The sequence below is a fragment of the Ornithodoros turicata genome, chromosome 10 (genome assembly GCF_037126465.1).
Source record: "Ornithodoros turicata isolate Travis chromosome 10, ASM3712646v1, whole genome shotgun sequence".
NCBI classification, from domain to species: domain Eukaryota; kingdom Metazoa; phylum Arthropoda; class Arachnida; order Ixodida; family Argasidae; genus Ornithodoros; species Ornithodoros turicata.
In genome coordinates, this window is record NC_088210.1 from 16,017,404 (window position 1) to 16,042,551 (window position 25,148).

Genomic DNA, 25,148 nt, shown 5'->3' on the forward strand with positions numbered 1-25,148 from the left:
GTGGACAGATGGAGAGAGGACAGCGGTAAGGAGTGGGGGACAGGGGGGCGGCTTCGGCGAATTTGTTTCAGAAGCTGTCGTTGTGTTACGGGTGCTACACTTGCTATGCTGAGTACAGTGACCACGTACGAACTCATTTCCACAATGAAAACGCGAGGACGACTTCGGAAATTTCGGAGTTTAATTCAAGAAATTAAATTTACATCAACTGATATGAAATGAAAATGGTACCAATATGTGACCAATGTTCCTGGCAGAAAAAAAAAAAAAAAAAAAAAAAAACGTTGACCGCATGTGTCTCAATTACCTAATTTCTATCGTGGTTAGCAGGCACATATTCAGGATGTCCCAGAGAACGACATCCTGTGGGTTCGACTCCTACAGCTGGCTAACCTTTTCAGTGACTTTCATCTTTCACCGAAGATCATGTTCAGCTATTTTTTTCCCGATGGGGTAGCTCCTGAATATCACGGTGAATTATCGTGACTTTGAGTAAATTCGACACGCTCTTCATATTGGTGTCGTAAAAAAAAGTGACATTTACTTGATTTCGATCAGCCTCACGTGACTTCTCCACCACGTGACCCTCCCTGGACGCCGGCGTCGTTGCTAGGAGACGAGCGCCCTCTCCAGAACATGACATCGTTGCAATTTGTGGGCTTATGATTACGTCACTCGCTCGGTGCGTCATCGGAACTTGTGTAGGCTCAGCAGATCTTCAACAATTGACAGAAATGCACAGCGTTCGTAGACAGGATTGAAATTTCGCGTATGGAATACTTGAGGCACCTTCATTTCATGGATTAAATAAAAAAAAAAAACGCCGTTTCCCGAGTCCGGAATGGCACTTTAGAAACAAGTCGTCCTATCGTGTTCCCTCGAGGATTGTTTCCATTCGTTGCTCTTTTTGCCTGCACTCTTAAAAATGAACTTCACCGCATATCACGCTCCTAGCCAACCATAATCTCGAATGATATCGTTATCTGCCCTGATTTGTTGAGAACGGGAGGCGTACGCCTTTTTTGTGACACTTATGCTGTTCATAATTGTCACAAAAAAGGCGTACGCCTCCCGTTTTCAGCAAATCACGGCAGATAACGGTATCATTAGAGGTTATGGTTGGCTAGGAGCGTGCTTTGCGGTGAAGTTCATTTTTAAGAGTGTGCCCTTCCGTCAGACTGTTTCCGTTTTCAGGTGTACCCACTGGAGCCGCTCGCTCCTCGCGTTCTGTACGAATCGGAGACATTCAGGCAACACTTCAAGGCTGCCATAACCGACATAGTAAAGGAAGTGTCCACTATAAGTGTCACCGGACGCGCGTTCAACTTCTCATTCAACGCGCTGTGGGACCTCCAGAAGGTAAGATACAAAACGGGTCGCGGCACTTCGCATGATGTGAGGCGTCAAGTAATTTCAGTAAAGGAGTAATTTTCAGTAATTTTTGACGACTAAATGCATTGCAACAAAAATTTGTCGGCATGCCGATTTCGGCTCAATGCAGGAGGCACATTGTGTGGTATACGTATAAAGCTCATAAGGACATTCAATCATGGTAAATTTCCAAGCGATTGAGCACCTCAGCGCTAAGTTATATAACGCAAGGTGCGCAATTCCTGTAGTCAAAATAATCAAGGTGGCGGTGTTACGAAGAGCAGTTGACACGCTACTCCCCAGGGGGCGACGTGTCGCATATCCTGCCAGCCGGAAGGAACTGCGGCTTCCATCTACCTCTGTCCGAGAAACGTCGTCATGACGTCGGTAGACAGACTGAAACTGAAAGAAATCGCAAGGGGAGTGTTGGGTGCCACGAATGGGCACTTGTTCGCTACCTCCTACCGAAGGAAAAGTAGGACCGAAGTTTGCGTGCCTTTCAGGGACCATCGTAATCCCCTCAAGACTGTGGCTTTCGGACGCGACCTTGTTTGCCCCCTACACTCTTAAAAATGAACTTCACCGCATAGCACGCTCCTAACCAACCATCATCTCGAATGATATCGTTATCTGCCCTGGGGGCTTAATCGCTTCATCGTCGTTACGGTCTTTACAAGCTAACGAGTGGCGGGAGATTCAAAAAGGTGGGCACGTGACACATTGCGCGTGACGTGTATCGCGCGAAGAGCGCCGTGCACGTGTTTTATCACGTGCCGACCTTTTTAAATTTCCCGCCCGCCTTTTTGAATTTCCCGCCACTCGTTAGCTGGTAACGACCGTAACGACGATGAAGCGATTAAGCCCCCTGATTTGTTGAAAACGGGAGGCGTACGCCATTTCTGTGACAATTATATGAACAGCATAAGTGTCACAAAAAGGCGTATACGCCTCTCGATTTCAACAAAAATCAGGGCAGATAACGATATCATTCGAGATGATGGTTGGTTAGGAGCGTGCTATGCGGTGAAGTTCATTTTTAAGAGTGTACCTTGCAGGAAGCGTAGTTCAACTCTACTAAATTGGTGGCGCTGTCGAGCACTATGACGTCATTTGTTTACAAACAGGGAGAGGTCCATTCGTTTAGGTACTAGCAGCATAGCTTTAAGGCGCTGCCGATGTTAATCTAACCAATTAGCTGCCGTGCTTTTACTTTTACTTTATTTATTTATTTATTTATTTATTTCAAAATCGCCCCTCTCGGCGCTTCTCGATATCTTTTTTGGAGCGTGCGTTCCTAACTGGCTCTCTCACGCCAACATCTCGCCCGATGAACGTTGAGGACATTTCTCAACGGTGTCCATATATGGTATAGACTCGTAAGTGCTGCGGGCACACTCCGCTAGGGCTGCACCGGAAAAGTGTTCTCCAACTTTCGCGGGCACCGGTGATTTCACTTCCCTGCATTTTACCGAATGTACAGAAAGTTCCGTGACTATGTTTAAACATTTCTGTGGTTCATCGCGGGGCATAATTTATAATGGGTTCCCTTCTACAACCCCCTTTCTTCAATGTTTCTCTCACTTCCATTTCCCAGATACTACCGGATCGCAAAGTAGATCTCTTCAGCGCTGGGTATATCAGAATGGAACTGCTCAAGATCAGCAATGTAAGTGCGTTTTTATCTCGCCTCAGAGCGCAACAGTGGCACTGATAGCGGCACGTACTAAATCTCTGCACTATATCCGCGGGCATCGGAGGAATACTTGCGGATAGCGTGCAAATACAGTGAACCCTCGTTAATATGACCCCCGATAATCTGACATACGCGTTTTACGACCATACTCCTGGGGAACAATGCACTGAAACCTCTGCAAATCTCCTCCGTTAATATGACGATTCCGCATTATGACCAAAATTTTCGGGAACGACCATGGTCATAATAACGAGGGTTCACTGTAATCATTATGTCTGGTTCACACTCAGCGATTTGTCCAGACCCCCCCTCCCCAACACCCCTCAAATCTTTTTTCCTGTGCACCACTGTTACTATGTAGCTGCAATCTATTCTTTTTTTTTTTTTTTTTTTTTTTTTGCGACCTCCCCCCTCCACGAACTGGCCGTTCTGGACGAACTATAGCCACAAAATCTGGAGGTAGCCACAAAACCGCATTACGTGTGCTAATTTTTTTCTCTCTCCAGAATTGACAAAAGTGGGTCTCGATACCTTGTCCCTCTTCCAGGCGCCACTTGCAAAAGAGATCATGGACTATTATAACATTCAATCAGAGCGCGACCAGAAAGTTGTTATACACTACAGTTCGTATTTCGACAAATTCAGCCGCCTCATGGGTAAATATGGGTACGTATAAGCCTGTTTAAACACCTAAGAGCCCTTTGAACTTGAAGTTGTAGCGTTTCGGGGAAGTTAAACACTGCTATACATGTGCGGCGAAATAGGCGCGAGAGCGTCAAAATCAATCCCGCCTACTGGGTTAATCCGGCGGCGGGTACTTCGAATCTCATTTGTTGCAAATTCCGATGCCTGAACCTTTCTGTAATCAATATGCAGCACATAGTGGGGATTTTAATGCCACAGGAAAGATCGCGACGGATTAGCGCATGCCCCCCCCCCCCCTACACTCTTAAAAATGAACTTCACCACATAGCACGCTCCTAGCCAATCACCATCCCGAATGACAACGTTCTCGCCCCTGATTTGTTGAAAACGGGAGGAGGAGCCTATTTTGTGCCGTGCATAATGAACACAAAATAGGCTCCTCCTCCCGTTTTCAACAAATCAGGGGCGAGAACGTTGTCATTCGGGATGGTGGTTGGCTAGGAGCGTGCTATGTGGTGAAGTTCATTTTTAAGAGTGTATAGCTGCTACCAAGGAGAGTGCTACAATAAATCCCGCCCACTGGATTGATTCGACAGCGGTTAATCCGAATCTTATGCGTTGCAAGTTGCAAATTACGACGCCTGCATCTTTCTGTCATCAATGTTCAGCATATCCCGGGATTTTCGGAAAAGATCGCGACGGATTCGAAGGTTTCCCACCCCTTACGTCCCGGCGAAAATAACTACTATTTTACTGCTATCCTCAAGGCATGAGGCCATTTAAGGAGGGGACATAAACTGCAAATATTTCTACACCTTCCCCCTCCCTCTCGTTCTGAAGAAATGCGGCAATGCGGAGTGAGCTCGGATTGGTCGCCTCGAACGATGATTGGACAAATCGTCCGAAGAGACCAATGCACTCTAAGAAAAAGGGTGTGAAAAGGTGGTAGCTTCTGTATATAGTTACCACCTAGGTCAACATACACTCTTAAAAATGAACTTCACCGCATAGCACGCTCCTAGCCAACCATCATCTCAAATGATATCGTTATCTGCCCTGATTTGTTGAAAACGGGAGGCGTACGCCTTTTTTGTGACACTTATGCTGTTCATAATTGTCACAAAAAGGCGTACGCCTCCCGTTTTCGACAAACCAACGCACATAACGACATCATTCGAGATGATGGTTGGCTAGGAGCGTGCTATGCGGTGAAGTTCATTTTTAAGAGTGTAGCGTATGATAAAGGGTGTAAAAAAGTGGTAAAAACAATTATCATATATCCAAATTGCTATACGAAAAGGCGTACGCCCTCATCGCTCACCGAATCAGAAGCGGTAACCCTATCATTCTTATGTAGCAGGTATATATAACTTTGCAACCTTTTAGGCACAACATATGCGACAGCATTTACCTCCTGAAAGATGTAACTGCTCCACACCCTTTTTTTTTCTGAGAGTGAGGGTGCATGCCCGCACCATACGTTCCTTTTAGACTGTCAATGTAACAACACCTTTCATCGGCGAGAAGCAATTTTCGCAACTTCAGTGCCCCTTTAAAAGGAACACACCATTTAAACCTCACCAACGCCCAAAGCAATGCTCTGAAAGATGGCAGTTGAGGAACGCTTGGAGTTCTTTAAATTCTGCGTCAGCGCCGCGAAGCCAACCGTGGCTATGAGCGACGTGCAGATGTGGACAGGTGGAGAGAGGGCAGCGGGAAGGTGTGGAGACGGGGGTTGGGGGGAACTTTTAACTTTATACATTCCACTTGCACCGCTTCCGGTTTGGTGCCAAAGAACGACATCCGATTCCACAGCGAAACACGCTCTCCGTCAACCACTGCACTCTTAAAAATGAACTTCACCGCATAGCACGCTCCTAGCCAACCATCATCCCGAATGACAACGTTCTCGCCCCTGATTTGTTGAAAACGGGAAGAGGAGCCTATTTTGTGCCGTGCATAATGGGCACAAAATAGGCTCCTCCTCCCGTTTTCAGCAAATCAGGGGCGAGAACGTTGTCATTCGGGATGATGGTTGGCTAGGAGCGTGCTATGTGGTGAAGTTCATTTCTAAGAGTGCACTGTGCCGATTGATGCAGTTATCGCTTCCGATTTGAGGAGAGAGAGGGTTGTGTACGCCTTTTTCGTGGCAATTCATGTTGCCACAAAAAAAAAAAAAGGCGTACACCTCCCGTGTTCAACGAATCAGGAAAGCGAAAGGTATCATTCTGTACACTCTTAAAAATGAACTTCACCGCATAGCACGCTCCTAGCCAACCATAATCGCAAATGATATCGTTATCTGCCCTGGCTCGTTAAAAATACCGGGAGGCGTACGCCTTTTTTGTGACAATTATGAACCGCATAAGTGTCACAAAAAAGGCGTACGACTCCCGTTTTTAACAAATCAGGGCAGATAACGATATCATTCGAGATAGCGGTTGGCTAGAAGCGTGCTATGAGGTGAAGTTCATTTTTAAGAGTGTATGGCAGCTGGTTCCGAGCGTCCCTTTTAGTCGCGAAAGGGCACCGGAAGTTGTGACGGGGGCTGTGTGTATGTGATGCGTTGCATGCAGTGAGTGACCGTGAAGTGAGAATGCGTGGCTCGATGCCTCTCTTGCAGTCACTCTGGCACCCGTGGCGCGTCCATTTTGCATGGCTCCCTGCTGAGAGGCGTCATGGACAAAAGACCGCTGAGCAGCAAGCTTTATATGATGATGAAACGAGGAATATACGGCCCTGTAAGCGATAAGAGGCTATGCATCGAGAGCTTGGGAGAGTACCAGAGAGCTTTCCAATTCGACCTGCTCAGGGAATACATGCACACGGACGAGCTGGCTGAGCTCATGAGAACTCAGGTAGGGAAGGTGGCTTCACCTGAGTTTGTGTTTCTAACATACCATACAATCCCATACCTCATTTCATGGTGTATTATATTATACAGGGTGTTTCAGTTAAATCCCCGGGCTAAATAATTCGCGAACCGGTGCACCAATCGAATAACTTTCTTTTTTACAAGTATCTGTCCAATACCGTCCACAAGATGCGCACCGCGTGAATGAGCGGGAGGCGCTCATTATTTAAATAAAAATGCAAATGAGTTTCGTAAAAAAGCGTAACTTCTAAAGCAGGGCGCTGTCGGTATTAAAATGGGTACTACCCCTTTTGGGACCTTCAGTGGACACCTTTCAGAGAAAAATCTGCCACCGAAGCGGGTCATTTGTTGCAGTAATTAATTGGTTTCGGTTTACGTATTTTTGTCGCGGCTGGTCGCGGCGAAGCGCAAAAGGACGTAATTCATTGGTGTAATTCATTGATGGATAAGGGAGTGAAAGAGCGTCTTTTTGCGCTTCGCCGCGACCAGCCGCGACAAAAATACGTAAACAGAAACCAATTAATTACTGCAACAAATGACCCGCTTCGGTGGCAGATTTTGAAGCATCCTTTCATAATCAAAAAATCTTTGAGGTGGATTTCTCGTTTGCTTTAACGCATTGCTGTCATTGCATAAAGGCTATCGGGCCGACTTGTGCATGTACTTTCAAACTGATGTAACGGTGCGGAACCGTTGTCGTTACGGACCGCTTGTGCAATCCGCAAAGGCTATCCAAGTACTCGCAGCTGTTGCGTTTTACGTCCATGCTAACATAATTTCGTTAACTACAGCCTGTAACAGAGCAGATCAAGTCTATCGCCTTGAGGGTGATCAACAGCTTGAACATATTTACGGACGACGAAAGAGCCACTGCTCAAAATAAGGTAAACACATTAAAGTGCCACTCGGAAAACAGCGTTCATTTTATTTAATCCATGAAAAGAAGGTTCCCAAGGATTCTATTCGCGAAATTTCAATTCTGTTTACGAACTCTGTGCATTTCTGTCAATTTTTGAAGATTTGCGGAGCCTTCACAAGTTTAGATGACGCGTTGAGCGGACGACGTAATCATAAGCCCACAAATTGCAATGATGTCATGTTCTGGAGAGGGTACTCGTCACCCATAGCAACGACGCCGGCGTCCGGGGAGGGTCACGTGGTGGAGATGTCACGTGACGCTGATCGAAAGAGGGGGAAATGGGAAAGACGTCTTCTCCCTCCTTTGTGTTTTATCGAAGGTCGGAGCGGTCTGATGATATGTCACGTGGGGCTCCGTTAATGGAGTGCAAAAAGTGAGCCCCCAGAAGACGCGAAGGGCAACAACGTTGCCATATGAGAGCCGGGCGCTCCGTCGGAGTTTAACATGACGTCACAGTTCTCAAAAATAAAAATTGTTTTTCTTTAGCTTTCGCGGTACGTACGTAGAGCCAAAATATTTTGCGGGAATGTAAAATGAGACAAGAAGATTTCAGTCACATAACTTTGGTAGGATTGTGAAGACACGAGATTTCGTTCGTATTGGCACTGGAAATTACAAAATTGCAAAATAGTGCGCGTGTGATTCGTAAGAAGTGCATCGCTTGTGAAAAATGAGCACGTCCTCGAATTTTCACCGCTTTTTTCGACCTGCAGGTGGGCGATCTCAAAATCTTCTACCTTTATCCTGACGTCAACGTGTCAAGGACAGAGTCCGTGGAATACCCGTTCTCGACGGAACACATGGCCGTAAGACTTTCACTTCAGAACACTTGGTGCCTATGTCTGCCCTGTATTTCTTTTCCAGTTCCCTGGGGTAAGTGTGCCAACGCCGTTGTTTGATAACAGATACATTTTCGCGCCCTTAGCGCGGGTGTACGTGGTACGCTTTTCAGTGTAAGAAAAAAGCGTTCTCCGGGAGTTATCTACAACCGAGCTTGGAGCGCTTGGCGGAGCCACGCGCATGATGACAATAGACGAGTTCAGAAAATCCCAGAGTGCTTAGCGTCGCTTTGAACTGTGGGAGATTACTAATACGAAAGAAACGGGTGGGCCTCCAAACTGTTCCGATTTCTCCCCTACCGGTCCATTGTCCACGACGTGTCAAGGTCAGCGAAAGCGAAATGTGAAGGATTATCCTTCGTTCCCTCGCTCAGCAAGCGCCCAGAATGCAATGCGTGCGCAAAGAGTTGTGCGCAAAGAGTGCGCAAATCACAGTTGCGCGCCCCTCGTTGGTTTGCTTTTTACCACGAGGGTCGTCATGATGCCTGACTGCCAACCCAAAATGGCGACGAAAAAAACCAAAAAAAAAAAAAAACACGATGAAGGACGGTGAAGGGGGAGTTTCGTGACTTTCTTCTTTTTCTTTTTTGTCACGGACTACTCCGATTTTACGCTGCAGACGAACATCCTCTTATAAGTTTCTCGAAAATCAGTTTCAGCAGGGGGGAGAGTATGAAATATACACTCTTAAAAATGAACTTCACCGCACAGCACGCTCCTAGCCAACCATCATCTCAAATGATATCGTTACCTGCCCTGATTTGTTGAAAACGGGAGGCGTACGCCTTTTTTGTGACACTTATGCTGTTCATAATTGTCACAGAAAAGGCGTACGCCTCCCGTTTTCAACAAATCGGGACAGATAACGATATCATTCGAGATGATGGTTGGCTAGGAGCGTGCTATGGGGTGAAGTTCATTTTTAAGAGTGTACAGGGTGTCCCAGAAAACGTGTCATTTAATTATAATAAAAAAAACTACGCCACCTAGAATCATGCGGTCAACAGCATTTGTTCTTACTAGGTTTTTGCCACCTCCTAATGTGGATGTCATGTACTCCAAGTTTAATTATGTAAATATTTGCGAACTGAACTCGGAAATTTGCCAAGTAAAGGTCACTTTTTTACCCCACCAATATGAAGAGCGTGCCGAATTCACTCAAATTCACGATAATTCACAGTGATACTCACGAGCTATCCCATCGGAAAAAATAGCCGAATATTATGTTTTTCGAAGCACCGGACCATAGCACGCGATGACTTTTTGAGCGCAATCTCTCTCAGTGCGACGAAAGGAGGTTCTGAAGCCAGCCCACAGAGTGATAGTAGAAAAAGTAACAGTTCCTAAAATTGGGGGAGGGAAAGCATTATCCCAGCGAAAGTCAGACGTGATAAGCCGTGCCTGTTTTATCTCTTTCTGCGTTGTGGGGGGGGGGGGGGGGGGGGCTGGGTTTCCAACCTCCTTTCGTCGGACTTGACAAAGATTGCCCTGCAAAATTCATCGTGCGCTATTCTGTGCGACCTCCGTAGAGCATGATGTTCGGCTATTTTTTCCCGATGGGATAGCTTCTGAATATCCCTGTCAATTATCATTAATTTGACTAAATTAGACACGCTCTTCACATTGGTGGGGTAAAAAAGTGACCTTTACTAAGCAAATTTCCGACTTAAGCTCGCAAAAATTTACATAATTAAACTTACGTTACACGACATTCACATGAGGAAGTGGCAAAAACCCAGTAAGAACAAATGCCATTGACCGCATGACTCTAGGTGGTGTAGTTTTTTTATTATAATTGAATGACACGTTTTCTGGGACACCCTGTATATTACGGAACATGCGAACAATGCTTTTATTCTTGTCGCAGGATCAGCCAACTCGCGACGTTCATGGGAATTATCGACAGTCTATCAACATGACACTATACGCCCAGCAATACGTGCTCCCCGAGGATGACCTTAGGTAAGCTTTAGCTGCACACAGAGCAATGCATTCGTTCCGAGTCCGAGATCGAACGGTGCCGGCGCGCTGCGGAGAAACGACGAACTACCGTAGTGGGGATAGCTTCCTCGCGTCGTCTGCTTTTACACGTTTATTCCGCGTTTAGTGCAGTAGGTGGGGCATTGAATATACGCGAAAGAGACTGCTGGAGGTGAATACACAAGGATTACGGAAAAGAACTATCAACTCCAAACACCGGCCGCCCTGTTATCCACACTAGAAAGGTGACGGTGTCGCCCCCTCTCGCAGCGAATAGCGAGAGTCTATAGCCACTGGGAGGAGCCTATTTTGAAGTACGTCATTTGACATGACACCATGCAGAAAAATGGCATTGTGTGTGTCATGCATTTTTGGGCGGAGCGATGACGAATATGACGTCACGGCGAGACCACCATCTCCGCGGGGGCAAAATATGGACTTCCAAACTGTCCGGTAAACGGCCCTGACTTGCACATTCTCAGCCGCGCTCTCATTCACGCAGACGAATAGAGGCGGGCTGTACCTTTATAGTAACACTGTAGCCGTGAACAACCTAGAGGAGAGAAGAACACCCAGGAGAATCCATGTTCGCTGCTCGAGTACTATAGGTTAATGCCGTACCTTGCCTTGCTAGTTACTTGTGGCGTTTTACCTTATGCCTAACAGCATTTATAGTGTCAGTGCAGCTTATTAGCGTCACATTTGCTGCATGTCATGGTGCGGGCGCTTGAAAGTTCCATGCAAAGGAACTGAGTCCTGGATGAGCTGAAGTATTTGGAAATAATTGGTCTGTTTTACCTTGTTGCAAACGTAGACGGGTATCAATCAGGGCGAGAGCAGCCGATATTTCGAACAGCTGCAGAGACTGTTCTTCATTTGGGCACCGTCCTCATCATTGGCATGGTATTTAAAGGGTCAGGTATGACGCGTTAAAGGTTCATGCGAGTTGTGGGTCAACAGCCCAGGGGGAAGAAAGGGTCCGTTCAGGCTCCTGTGGCCGAAGTAGAATGGCCGCTTCCGCCATAGGGGAACACGTCATAACCTTTAAATGCCATGCCAATGGTGAGGACGGTGCCCAGAAGAAGAACAATCTGTGTTCGAAATATTGGCTGATCTCGCCCTGAGGAGATTCACTTAATATGTCGCAAACGTTCACTTTACGTTGCACTTTGCCTGTTGCACTTTAAATAGCACTTTAACGTTCGCTCCTTTTAATTTTCTTCGGCACTGCATTCTTGCGCTTTCGCGTGTTCAGGCGCTACATTGAGAGAGGACAAAATTGCACTATCATGGTTCACGCAGGTGGACGTACATGGATCCTCTGGACAGGGACCCGACCTACTATCCAGATCTGAATACGCTTCGTAAGTATGACGTCCTTGTTGGAAGCAGGGAATCACCAACGTAAACAAAAGCGTGAAGGCATATAGGTTTCGATCAAGGGGTACACACTAGGACGTACGATTGCGTTGTCTACAAGACAAGGACGACAGCGTGCAGTTGAAGGATGACCTCTTTTCACTCTCTCACTTTTACGTTTCATTGTCTTTGAACCTCCCGTAAAGTCAGCTCTGGCTAGGGTTGACACCTTTCATAGTGAAAAATACCGGCTGAGGGAGAGGAGGTGGAATAGAGAGAAAGGAGGCAATGTTCGCGGGAAAGGGAAAGTAAGTGACGGGTGGACAGTATACAGACAGAGAGAATGAAAGAACGAGCGTACCGGCTCAAGACAACAATGATAATAATAATGAATAACTAAGAAAACGACTGGTGACTACGGAGTTGGATCTCTGCTCCATATTTATGCAAGCTGCAGTGGAATGTTGAAAGGAAAACCCCGTAAAAGCTCCTATGAAAGGTGTTGAGCCACAAATACCGGCAAAAGGCTGCCGGTATCACCTTCCTACCGGCAACCGGCAGAGAGACCAAATAACTGGCCGTGCCGGTATAATACCGGCCTGGTGGCAACCCTAGCTCTGGCAGGGACCCTGAAGATATGTATTGGATTGCCTTTCTATGCCCGGTTGGTGGAAGAGGCCGCAGAAAAGAGGATTTATGAAGGTAGGACGGGATAGGGTCACTAAATAGGAAGCAGAGTAGCGACCACTTCTTTCACGAAGTTCTTGGAAGGAGAAACCACGTGACACGATTGGCCCAATCGCGGACATCGAACGGCGCGGAAAAGGAATGCGATACTCTGTACCCCTGTCGTTTAGTGACTCTATAGACCACTTTCTGTTTACAAACATGTGGCGTCCCGAGAAGACCGGTTCGAGGTTATATTTTGCTCTGGTTGGCAAGAAGCGGGAAAAACCCGTCTGCTGATAGGCCGAAAAGGCTGATAAGGTTGATAGGTGCCCACCAGCATGCTTTGCGCGGCGGCGAAACGTAATCGATGACGTAGGAGTGCAAGTGGTCTATGGGACGGGGAGATATCGTGGTTTTATCGGAACGATGGCTGATGAGCTACTGGAACATAGGCTGTCCCTTGGTTAGACAGAGGAATGCAAGGCGTGGGTTAATACGATGGAAAGTAACAGTTCTGAGGCTGAAACATATTTCAATTGTGCATTTATAGTTCGGGAGGAGGGGGGGGGGGATACTGCCATACATTTAGTTCACATGATGTCTTACGTTCAATGTGGCGAGACGTTTCTTTCTTCTTTTTTTTTTCAGTCATCACACCGCAATCAATGCAACGCGTTCTTGAGACAATGAAGTACCTGGAAAGAGTCATGTGAGTTATGCTCTTTGAATTGTACGCTGAGTTATATAGAGCTTGCTTTTGGAAAAGCAAGTGCCACCTCTGGCACGCAAGGGTTCATGGGAACTTAGAGCGCCTTAAAGTATTACGAGATGACCAAAGGCGGAGGTAGAGGAACAACAACATTCTTTACTGCGCGCAGTTGCAGCGTCAGTCGGGGTAAACCATAACCGAAGCAGACTGCAGAGCAGTGTCACTCAAAGTTGTCATGTTGCCCTGCGCCGCGCGCATCTTTTTAAAATCGTCTATTGTTTGCAGTAGAGAAACAGACGTAGTGTGTCCTCATCAAAGCGCTGTCTCTTCATCCAGAGTCGTTTATAGAGAGAGTTTGGCCATTAGGGGGAGCTTAACTTGAACCGCGTCATGCAACGTCACGGCTGATAACGGCCGCGTTGCGATCTATTGTTGTCCAGTCGCCAACCGGTCGCCGACGCCATGTTGATGCAAAGCATATATAAGGGGCAATACACGTGTGCATCGAGTCCTTCGAGAACACTTCGTCCTTGAATCTTTACAGTTTGGTAACAAGGCCCCCTTACCACAGGCGCCTGTGGGTCATAAGCCGGCGAACCTGGTAGACAGAGCCTCTGCTGGTAGATTACATTGAGCGCCGCAAAAGCACCTGCCGGCTAGCCGATGGACTGCATCAAAATGGCGCATGGCGCATATCTGCTGGCTGATAAGCGGATTTCGCTTGGGTTCAGGCTCTTTGGGCGGTGCAATGGCGACTCCGACGTCAAAACAAGCTCCTTCCGTGGAGCGGCAAAAGATCAAAAGATGGCCAAACTCTCTCTGTATACGGCTCTGTCTTCATCAGTACAGCATCGCCACTGCAACTGCGGATGCGATGCAAATTTCGAATAACTCGGCTAATGTCCATCAGAATTTTGAATACAATGTTCAAAATATAGATCCCTGTCAACGACTCATTTGACAGTCTTCTACGCATTAACCTTGTCTTAGTCGTAGCTGTGACGCAAAACAGTTCTACAACTATCATGGCTTTTCTTCGGTGTATTTCCGTACGATATTTACGATGAATGTACTCGCATATTGAATATAACGAAGGGGATTTTTTTGGTAGCTCAGTGGTTTCAGACCAGTGAAGACTGCGTTGTTTCCCCACCAGTTCAGATTTTAATCTCGCATATTGTTACAGTGCAAAGCAATGGCGGTTTTCTCAAGCAAGTAATTCTCTCTTGCAGACCCGTAGACATGCCGATGTACATGTTTCCCGCGGCACGAGAAATGTTTCATGCCTATGGCTACCTAGGTATGTTCAGTGTGTTCAAGAAGGTTGCCATGCGCCTATGTGTACAGTATAAGCAAAGGAGAGAGAGAAGAAAAAAAAGCCCCACGCTGGTACACCACACAAGACCAGCCTAAACGAATAGATAACCTATATTAGTTGCTCACTATACAAGAAGTATGTCATATTGTAGCCTCTAGCCGTATACTTAGTTGTTTCCAGATCCCAGTGTATAGCGATGTTAATATGGTCGCCTTTCCAGGTCAAACTATAGATGATTCGGGAGTCCTTCGAACGTGGTACAGCAATACTACCCGGAAAAACTACGACGAAATTAAGGATTGCTTCGAGACCTTACTCAAGAGATACAAGGTGATTTCGCGTTCTGCCTCTCAAGCAAGGTATATACGATAGGCAGACGCTATGGACGTAAGCGACACGTAAACTCCTGAGAGTTGATACTAGACATGGTGGAGAACGCACAGAGACAAGGACGACACGTATGGAAGCGTTATGGGATGTCCAGAGAAGCGAGATGTGATAGAAGGGGGATATGAGAAAAGCGAGAGTTGATGCTTTGATGCATGTTCATGCTACACCAATACCGTTAATGCCATACGTCGAGTGAATTATACCTTCTGGGGGCCACAGTTGGGTGGCGAAGCCAGACATGTCATAGGCAGCGGCAGAGGCATTTCTAGGGAGAGTTTGGCCATTCTTTGATCTTTCGCCGCCTCATGGGCGGAGCCTATTTCGACGTCAGAGTCGTGGTTGCGCCGCACAAATAGCCTGAATCCAAGCAGAATCCGTTTATCAGCCATCTGGTGCGCGCCATTTTGATGTTGTCCGCCATCTGGCCAACAGCTTTGTTGTTGCAGTGGATATAATCTACAGGAATAACCTGCTTATGAGCCACAGCCGCCTGTGATGGGGGGGAGGGGGGGGGCTTTGTTGCCAAACTGAAAGAGTTCAGGGATGAAGGGCTTTCGAAGGACGATGTACGCATGCGTCTTTCCTCCTTGCATCGTAAACAACGATCAGCCTCAATATGGCGTCAGCGACCGGCTCACGACGGGACAACAATAGAGCACGGCGAGGGGGGTCGTTTAGCGGTGACATCACATGACGCGCTTCAACTGAGACTCCGCCTACTGTTCAAACTCTCCCTATAAACCATGGCTCTGGTCAGCGGGCTAAAGCAGCGCCATTTGGGTACCGTGGACATCGTGATGTCGTCTGCGTCTGCGAATCGGTGCAGACGAGTTCAAGTACAGTCTTTCTGTGGCTACCACGCGGTCGCGATCTGCTTTGTGTGTGTGTGTGGGGGGGGGTATGAAAAAAGGTTGACGAGTTAGGCGAAGAAACGTACCGTAACACCAATAAACCTCTACCCGAGAAACGTCATCATGACGTTGGTTGACAGACTGAAACCGAAACACATCGGAAGGGGAGGGTTCCACGAGGTGAGTTCCACGAATTGGACGCTTGTTCATTGCCTCCTACTGAAAGAAAAGTAGAACCGAAGGTCGCGTCCCTTTCAGGGACCATTGTAATCCCCTCAAGACCGTGGCTTTTGGGCGCGACCTTGTTCGCCTCTACCTTCGAGCGTAGTTCAACGCTACCAAATTGGTGGCGCTGTCGAATACTATGACGACATTTGTTTACAAACAGGGAGGGGCCTATTCTGCTCCACTGCCACGCAGTAAATGTCCTTCTTGGACGCACATGTAGCACACCATCAACGCCAGCGGGGCACACTAGAGTCACTAAATAGTCGCTAGTCACAATAGTCTAAATAGTCACAATAGAGTCACTATTTAGTGACTCTAGGGCACACCGATGCGCACGCAGCTTTGTGTGGATCGCAACGATGCATTGAGGTGCCGGTGGAAGAGCCCATTGATTGGCTTACGGATTGATTGGCTTGCCATTGGATTGGATTGGATTGGCAAAGGATTGATTGGACGCTGCGGATAATCACCTTTGCCCTGATCACTTTGTTTGCATATTGCGTTCATTGCAGATGAATTACACGGAATACGATATTCACGATATCATCGCGGAGACAGCAATACTGAACCCTATTTTCGAGGTAAGTGCTCCGAACGGGTGCCAGTGTACCGCTCGGATGTTGGGTATACTTAGCATACGTTACGTATGCGATACAGAAGTTACGTTAGCATATATCTTACAAATAGGTGCGCGGTGGTCCGGCTGTCTTCCATTTGTTCGTGTACCTTCAGTTCATCATGAGTGACATAAATCACCAGCTATAACCCGTTGTCCTGTTGAATTATTCGCCTGTACGTTGAGAGGAAAACAGAAAATTCTTCCCTTCAGATTACCGTCAGCGGTTTTCGGCAGTATGACCCAGAGCCGTGTATGGCCTTATCCGCACTGCGCCTTTTCTAAGGATTGTATCTCATTACGGCCGATGTCTCTTGATGAGACTTTCGGCCGTAATGAGACTTCGGCCGTAATGAGATGTTACCTTTCTAAGAAGCTTTGTACAAAGACAAATTTACGCACTAAAAGCCATGTGCAGCATGAAGACTGTGATACAATTATATGGCACCATAACACGCGAGATCTGCTTCTGTATCTCGACCCCGCCGGGTCGAGAGATACAGAAGCAGATCTCGCGTGTTATCTTGGAACCAGTTCGCATTTGCCCGTTCCACAAGCAGTAAGCCATATGTCGCTGTGTTTTCTTTCTTTAGCTGTACAGATCGCAGACAAGAAGCCGACGCCACATACATAAAGCTAGGGCGTCTGAAAGTTTTCTGGGTGACCTTCCCTACTTCACTTCAGATCAACTGTTCATCATTGCACTGGCGACTGTAAGTACAGCGAAAGAAGAGCGTCAGTTGTCCCTTAGTATGTGTTCAAGCCTCAAAACATTAATGGCCATCGTGACTGTAACTACCTTGGAATACAAAGTACAAAGGGTACTTACTGTTCTGTGAGTGCCCTTCCGTCCTCTGTAGCATCGTCCGCACCCATAATCTCGTCCCTGAGGGATGGGGAGGGGGGTGGGGGCTCTGCAAGAGGATGTATTTACATGCTTTTGACAAAATATTGCGCAATCTCACAATATTTTAGGGGAGTGCCCTCTAGATTTTGGGGAGTGTAGGGGGTTGGGGGATCTGGATAAATCACTGACTGTCCGGACGGCCGCTTTACTGTTGAATTCCAATGGGAAATTTTGAGCAGTCAGCAGCAGTCACCAGGGGCGCTCTCGCACCACCGAACACTGCTCCTATAGGATAAGAAAGCGATAGCATCTTCGGTAAGACTGCACCGGAGTTGCCCCGGAACCACCAGGGTGCGCAGTGCTCCGCGCCGATGGCGCCCTGAGCAAGGGCAATATCGAAGATAAACCTGCACCACGGCGGTGCTCGTAGCGAAAGGCACCTGCTGTTTCGCGGTGAATTTGAAAAAGTTCTTTTTTGTTGTGACGTTTTGATTAGCGTGTAGCGTCAACTCCGAAGCCCGTCAAGGCTCCGAAGGTACTCCCAATCCGCCATTGGAATTCAACATAAGATTCTTCTTACGGGACCTCTCCGTATGACATGTGTAACTTATATTTGTGGAAATAAAATAAAACCGACATGGAGATACTGGTCGAGTACCCGTACGAGCGACTGTATCTTGCTTCATCGGGCGAGGTATCGTCGGAGACGCGATTGCGAAAAAAGCAACATCCGAACTCGTTGAGTGCACCTGACCATCTGAGCCTTTCGTAGCGTCTTCTCACCTATGACCCTGCGTCTTGAGAAGAGTCCGCTCGCCAAAGCATACCTCATTTTCTGCTGCTCGTGTGTTTGTGTCGTCTGCCAGCACCATCGCGCCTTCTGCTGGAGCTGGTCGTCTGGCTGTGTCGTCTGCTAGCGCCACCGCTTTGAGCGCCCCCCTTCGCGTTTTGCGACAAACTTTCACCCTTCTTTTCTTTTTTGTTTCGGTGTCCTGCGGATACCCTTTGCCATTTGCTTTCGCGATATTTTGTTCCCTGTGCGCTTTCGTGCTTTCCTCTTCGCTGTCCTCTGACGACATTTCGCGGGATAGTGTCGCTCGTGCGGACACCAGGTGCGGACGCAGCCGCGCCTGACTCAAGATGGCGGGCTCGCTCGCCGGCGTGGCTCAGTGTCGCTACTGTGCTCCCTATTTCGTGACTCTAATAGAACCATGCGACGATTTTCTCGGGACTCCCCGCCCCTAACAGAGCCCCTAACCATCTTATAACCTGCCCCCCCCCCCCTAATTCCCGACAAAAGGGCGAAAAATGCCCGAAAAGCTAGCAGACTAGTCACATGAGCCTTGGTAAATATTCAATTATGTTTCTCTCGCAGAATCTTTGCGAGAAATACTTGCCCGAACATCTAGAAATCATGAGGGAGATTGGTATGCGCACAGCACGCACCAAGTAAGCTGCTGGGAATTTACTGCTTGGGACGTGAGAAATTAAACAATTTAATAAATTGATCTATTTCAGGGTGAACTTCCTGTTCAAGAACTGGGAAAAATTCGGTAAAATCTTCGACTGTCAGCCCGGTGACTACATGGTAGGGGATACCTTCTGCAGAGCTTCCATTCCGTCGGCTTACCCACCGCCGCAATAAACACAATTTCAATTTTTTCAATTTTCAATTTTTTTCAAAAACTAATAAAATATTGTATTTTATTGGGGCAGTATATTTACTTTACATGACAAGTTACGACGTACGGAACCTTCTCCAGACTTCGGACACCCGCAGCACACCAAGCCTCGGGCCATTCAGGAAGTCTTTGGACAATTTTTAATTGCGGGAAGTATATCTTTTTCAATTGAACTTTGAAAATTGCCAAGCGAACCTCCCGTTTTTTTTACAGAAATATGAAATCGTCCACAGATAACCGCAGACCCAACAGGAACTATGCACGGTATTGCAACAGAAATACTAGTTGAAATGAGTAAGAATTCCGTTTTAGCCCCGCCTGCTTGGTCGCTAAGAAGCGCGCGCGAGTGTGCGTCTAAAGGAGGAAGTGTCCCCGCCTTCATTTGTTTTGCCTTTTTTGTGATAAGACGGACTAAGACGATTGTTTTGTTTTCTTTGTGATACGGTTATCACTAGCATCAAGGTCAAAGCAGGGGAAAGAAAGGCAAAGCAAGGGGCGGGAACACTTCCTCCTCTCCCTGCACCTTCCGTGTGCTCTTCTTTGCGGCAATCAAGCAGGCGGGACTTAAGCGGAATTTTTACGAATTTTGTTCCACTATTTCTGTCGCGGTATACTGCGCATAGTATTTGTTGGAACTGTGGTTATCCGTGGATGACTTCATATTTCAGTAAAAAAAACAAAAAAGAAACAGTGAAGTTCGCTTGGCAGTTTTCAAAGTTCAATAGAAAATAATAAATTTCCCTGAATTAAAAATTGTCCAAGGCCTTCCTAAATGGCGGCAAAAGTTTCAGAAAGGTAATTGCCTAAAGTCCCACAATCCTCCGGCGAGTCATTTTGTACTTTGCAGTGCACACGTGTTTTATATACCATGCGCATCAGTTATGTAGTCATCCAAGCAAAAAATCGCGTCATGTTGTAGTGTTCCTTTTCTCGTTTCAAGCTTCCTAAACTGCTGGAAAAGAACCGCAACTGCTTATTTTCACCAAATCTTGCTACGATATTTCAACTGGGATTGGATAGCTGTTTGCTTTATCGCGTTCTATGATTTTTTTAGGAACGATATGGCCATCCTGTAGGGGGTCTATAACGTCTTCCCGCCTATCATCACAAAAAAAGCTACGGTTAGCTGGCTAAGTCACGTCGAGATTGGGAGGTACGCGGGTTCGCATCCCGGTGCCGGCTGTGCCCACCTCTGTGAGGCCGACAACGGCGAGTCCTTTCACCGCCGCCACCACTACCGCTACTCTAGGGTCACGTGGTACAACCGTGCCGTGTGATCTACCCAACTCGGGAGTAGGTTTAGGTATAGTTTCGGGACGCACCCGTAGCTGCCATTTTTTTCGTTTTCGTCTTTTTTTTTTTGTACAAGTTAGAACTATGGTAGTCCCACCTTAACCATTGCGTATATGGGAGCTTCCGGCGGATGTACGCTAGGGACTGTCGACATTCGGATCTATCATATACACATCCGACGGACGTTCGGTGTTGTTGGGGATGGAGCCAGGTTGGACCAACAAAACGAGGACAAAGATAATTTTGAGCTCGTGTAATCGTGTCCCAGCTCCCAGGCGGAAGCTCGCCTCGGGACGGCTCTGCCGAGTTCACGGCGGTTGCATGCAACGACCACTGCTCATTCTCTCTTCTAGTACCCACAAAGCTATCTCTGGGCTGTCGTAACAGTATAAATCGAAGAGCGCTGCGGCGCCGACCTTCGAGGCCCAGCCCGATCTCCTTGCGTGACGCCATCAGGCCCTTTCTGTGACTAGCATCAACGTGGCAGGGAGATTCGACGTCTCACTGTGACGGACACAGGGCGGCGCTACTTGCGCGAGACACTTAAGCACCACCACCAGCGAGCCAGAAAAATATTTCGGGAGGGGTTTTCTGGGGACTTTACATGGGGGAGGAGGGTTCCCCCTGGTTTCCCTCTTCCAAATGCACTACCAAAAGTTACGATTATCCTAGCTGACTTGCAGCGCACCCAATAGAAATCCCTCAACTCCTTCGGAAACCCCGAGTGGTGCTCATACTTGGTGTCCAAGAAGGCAGCTCACCTACATGAAACTGAGGCATGTGTACATCCGTACCTGGCAAACATCGGGAAGGTTCACAGGTGTGCCGTTATTTGAACCATATTGCGATAGCGTCTCAAATAAATGTGACATTACTGCACGTAAACGCTGTAAGATGACACTGCATGTATCTTTTTATTACAAATACCTGTACATCAGGAACGTCACTTCAAAATGTACCACATGCAAAAATAATGTGAGAAGCATCAACCTAAAAACCGCCACTACGAGTGCAATTTCCCTGCATGTCCATGTGGCATTTTGTGGTGAACACTTTGTTGATTTTTTTTTCTTTTTCCTATGTCTTTGGTAAAAGTACGGAATATTTACAAAATGAAATAAGAGAAGCACACATATGTACACACAGCAATCAGGGCGTAGGTGCACCCTGCTAGGGCACGGGCTCGAAGAGAGCAATATTACCTTGGAGCGTAACGAAGAACATGAAACGTTATTTACAACCAGCCAGCCCTTCATCGTCCCTATCACGTATGGCTAGCACACAACCTCCAAGACGAAGATTACTAAGTAAATTGGCATATGTAATCAGACATTCAAAAACGGGGGAGCCGAGGTCTACTGAACTGCTGCTGTTATAAATACATAACGCTCTGCAAGGTTAAGCTATATATATTCACAATACTATACCACCATATAACACAACCTAGGGAGGTGTATAATATCCATGTCGGAGTGCAGCTACAACAGGAGGTGCCCTGCGCACCTTTTCGTACCTACACATTAATGAGGCTACGTTTTCGTATAGGGTCCATTGCAGCAATGACACAGACTGCGGACAGTGAAGTTCGCTAAAGCTCTCGTCTCCACTAGGCCCCCGGGCCTAGAAAAGGTGTAAAAGCGTTTCCGTCGAGCAAGTATGTACTACACGTTAATAAGTTACACTGCATAGAGTCACGCACGACAAAGATGACAGCCATTGCACGCAGCAATGCCCCGTATTTACACAGGTGCTGGGGGGTACAGAGTGGTGCTCACTGGAGCATACTGTGCACGTGTTCGGTATAAAAAACTCTTAACATGCACGAAAGCGTTACGGCCGGTGTTGTTCAACTCAATGCCGCAGGCCATTTTTTTGCCCGCAGTTATAAGAGCGGCCCGCGTTGCAACTGAATCGAACGAGCGTGTGTGTCAAATGACAAGAGGCCCTGCAGAAATTGCACTGTACAACAATGTAGAATCCTGTTCGCTCTCCAGCGTACCCGCTCAACCAATATGTACAGAAGGAAGAAAATGAAGCTGTGTTGGAAAGAGAGTGCAGAAAAATACAGCTATGATTTTTAGAGTATCTTACATCCACATGGAAGACAATAGTCAAACTACAGTGTCCCATCGAAGTGTCAGGGCGGTAGGACTTAAAAGGTTTGGTATGGGGGAGATGTCGTTTAGCTGGATTTAGCGCAAAAGCAGTTAGGGTTTCGTGCACACTATACAGCCTCGTCGACATTCCACAAAAAATCTTAAGACTGCCGTCAGTTCCTCCGAGGCACAAAACTTGTCATTTGAATGAAAGGTTCCGATTAACAACTTCTGCGAAAGTGGTCCTCACAAACGCAGCCTCTTAAAAGTGTCAGCCGCTTGCAGCCCAGCACTTAGCTTTAGTACAACCCCGTAGCATGGTGCCGCGCTACAGAGAAATATTCCCTGTTTCTGTACATTCTACAAACTGTGCCTCACCACACCTTGCGGCACTTGGAACTTCCAAACTGACTAGAACGTATAGCACAAAAATGCGTCCCGAGATCTGCAGATCTTTTCAGGGACCTTCAGGGCTGTAACTACAGCGATGTTTCACGTGAGAGGTGTAGCCAAACCCTAAACATTTCCACATTTTCTCCTTCCCAGAGGAAGAATCTGACCAATGACTTTTGCCAGAGGGTTTGACCAACCCCCCCCAAGAGCCCTCCTGTACTCACGGTGCAATACGTTACGCTGATCACGATAAGCATTGCCGGAGCACCTCGTACGTTTTATAAACTGCGACGCGCCTAGGCGTACAGCACAAACACAGTCTCTATCTATCTACAAACTGAAAACAAAGCGCACGGACACGTGCACAATTTGTTGTTTCGTATGCATCGAAATCCCTCCATTCACCCTGCAATTCACATACACACATACACATACCAATCAGGTGGCACAATGTTGTACAGTCGTTGATGCACCAATGCCAGCATCAGCCAAAAATCAACCGCTTATTACGTGCATCACATTTCAGACTTGAAAGAACAGGAGTGCCACATTCTATATATGTATATTTTTTCCTTTTCCGTTGTAACCCTCGTGACATAACTTGCCGATGTCTTCTCAACATTCCGTCCTTTCAACTTAAATGCAGAAAAACCACATGCCACCCACAAAGCTAAGCACAAAAGTCTACGCGCAGCAACCTTTGCTGCAAAATTTTATGACTACATACCATGCATATTGTTCTTTTTTTGTTTTTGTTTGTTTCTCTTCGAAAAAATACGGTTAAAACGGGGATATACAAACTAAAAAAAAATGTAAGAAAGAAATAACAACGTTCCTAATGGCAAGATAAATGCGTGAATGCCTAAATGAATAAAACCGAGAACGGTACTTCTTTGCCGTCTGCCCGTGGGGATTACGTGAGTAGCGCCAGGAGGTCGTCCTGTCAGGTGGAGTCGTAAGCGTAGACCAGGCCCTGGCTCTGCAGCACAAAGAGGCGTTTCTCGACCGCATCCTTGTCTGTGGAGAGAAGCAAGTTTCGTTCAGCTTTACCCTACCTGCCAGTTTTACGCCTGTCTCACAGACGAAATATGGTATCGCAAACGTGGGAGTGAAAAAAAAAAAAATTTCTCCTTGTTGAATAAGAGATGCCACTACCTCGACATCAACACAAATGGGAAGGGGATATTCATCGTGTGCGCCGTCTGTGATTTATGCACGAAAGGCACCGCTTTCTCCCTCCCTCTTTTTCTCAAGAAGCACGACAACACAAAGGGGCCTCGAACTGGTCTCCTCAGACGATCACCCTGCAATGATTGGGCGGATCGTTTGAGGAGGCCAATGGGAGCCCACTCTGCATCGTCGGCCCTCTTGAGAAGGAGAGGAAGAGGGAAAGCGCATGTTGCGGTATTTCCTTTGCTCATAAATCGAGAATGGCGCGACAGACCAATCCCGTTCCCTTTGTGTCGGTGTCAAGGTAACAGCATCTCTCAGAGTAACAGCATTTTCAAGGTAACAGCATCTTCAGCACCAGAGGAGCAGCTTTCGCACCTTAGTGTCGCTTTAGGTTTGAAGAACCGAAACTTGCACGCTCTTATAATATAAATAGCAATGCAGTATGGGTAAGTTATTTTCTCCAAGTTATAAAGGAGACAAGAGAGTGCATAACGTCTATTATGCTACTGGTCCTAGAATGGACAGTTCCTTCCACTAAATCCTAGAGAGAGGGAGGGATCACACACCCTTACCCTCTCTTGCACCACTCTCGTCCTTTCCATTCTCTTGGTGCACGGAGTTGCCAACTTCCCCAAACGTTCCCCATTATCCCACTGGCAAATTTCATCCCCGTTGTTATACATAGCACTGGCACAGAAAGACTGTTAAGCTTACATCTGTTCAGAAGCTGCTTGTCCGAATCATTTCCTACTTGTTGGGCCAAGCTATGCAGCAAGATCTGCGCTGTCTGATACCGCCGGAAGCACTGCAAAGAGAGAAAGAAATGTTGCACGCATGTCAACGCAAATACGTAGGCATTCAGTGAAGTCCCAAAGACATCGCCTTTTGTGGGAATACACACGCCTCCCCCCCTCACCCAGAAAAGTGCAATCACTAGCACAAAAGCACTGCGGGAAAGCACCAATATAGAAGGCGACGAATTAAGAACGCTTTCTCCGTCCCGTACGTGATGGAAACAAAGTCGCTTTGATTCCCAACATTGCAGAGTAATCTGCCCCCCATTTGGTCCACTCAGGTTATCGCAAGTTTCTCTTGTAGGGACAGGAACTTTCGTTTTGTTTCGATTTTCACGACCCACTCGTGTCCGAAATAGCAAACGCATGCTCCGTGGGGAAGAGTGCATTGAGGAGAGCAACAGCAGG

General features: G+C 47.1%; 2 protein-coding genes across 3 annotated transcripts in view; one reads left to right on the forward strand and one right to left on the reverse strand.

The window, feature by feature from the left end:
• The window catches only part of LOC135370183 (uncharacterized), a 31,635-nt gene extending 12,665 nt beyond the window's left edge, over positions 1–18,970 (forward strand). The window contains exons 9-23 of the mRNA XM_064603886.1: positions 1,195–1,359; positions 2,966–3,037; positions 3,612–3,730; positions 6,333–6,567; positions 7,376–7,468; positions 8,217–8,309; positions 10,210–10,304; positions 11,625–11,686; positions 12,999–13,059; positions 14,292–14,359; positions 14,598–14,707; positions 16,359–16,427; positions 17,056–17,175; positions 18,685–18,758; positions 18,828–18,970. Coding sequence (XP_064459956.1) covers positions 1,195–1,359; positions 2,966–3,037; positions 3,612–3,730; positions 6,333–6,567; positions 7,376–7,468; positions 8,217–8,309; positions 10,210–10,304; positions 11,625–11,686; positions 12,999–13,059; positions 14,292–14,359; positions 14,598–14,707; positions 16,359–16,427; positions 17,056–17,175; positions 18,685–18,758; positions 18,828–18,954 — 1,563 coding nt within the window. The 3' untranslated portion in view covers positions 18,955–18,970. The remainder of the gene's footprint in view (positions 1–1,194; positions 1,360–2,965; positions 3,038–3,611; positions 3,731–6,332; positions 6,568–7,375; positions 7,469–8,216; positions 8,310–10,209; positions 10,305–11,624; positions 11,687–12,998; positions 13,060–14,291; positions 14,360–14,597; positions 14,708–16,358; positions 16,428–17,055; positions 17,176–18,684; positions 18,759–18,827) is intronic.
• Positions 18,971–21,167: 2,197 nt separating this feature from the next.
• Positions 21,168–25,148, reverse strand: part of LOC135370674 (serine/threonine-protein kinase ULK2-like) — a 39,390-nt gene continuing 35,409 nt past the window's right edge. For both annotated transcript variants that reach the window (XM_064604462.1, XM_064604461.1), the window contains exons 24-25: positions 24,661–24,751; positions 21,168–23,790 (exon numbers count right to left, since the gene is read on the reverse strand). In XM_064604462.1, the coding sequence (XP_064460532.1) occupies positions 23,717–23,790; positions 24,661–24,751 (165 nt within the window). In that variant the 3' untranslated portion in view covers positions 21,168–23,716. The remainder of the gene's footprint in view (positions 23,791–24,660; positions 24,752–25,148) is intronic.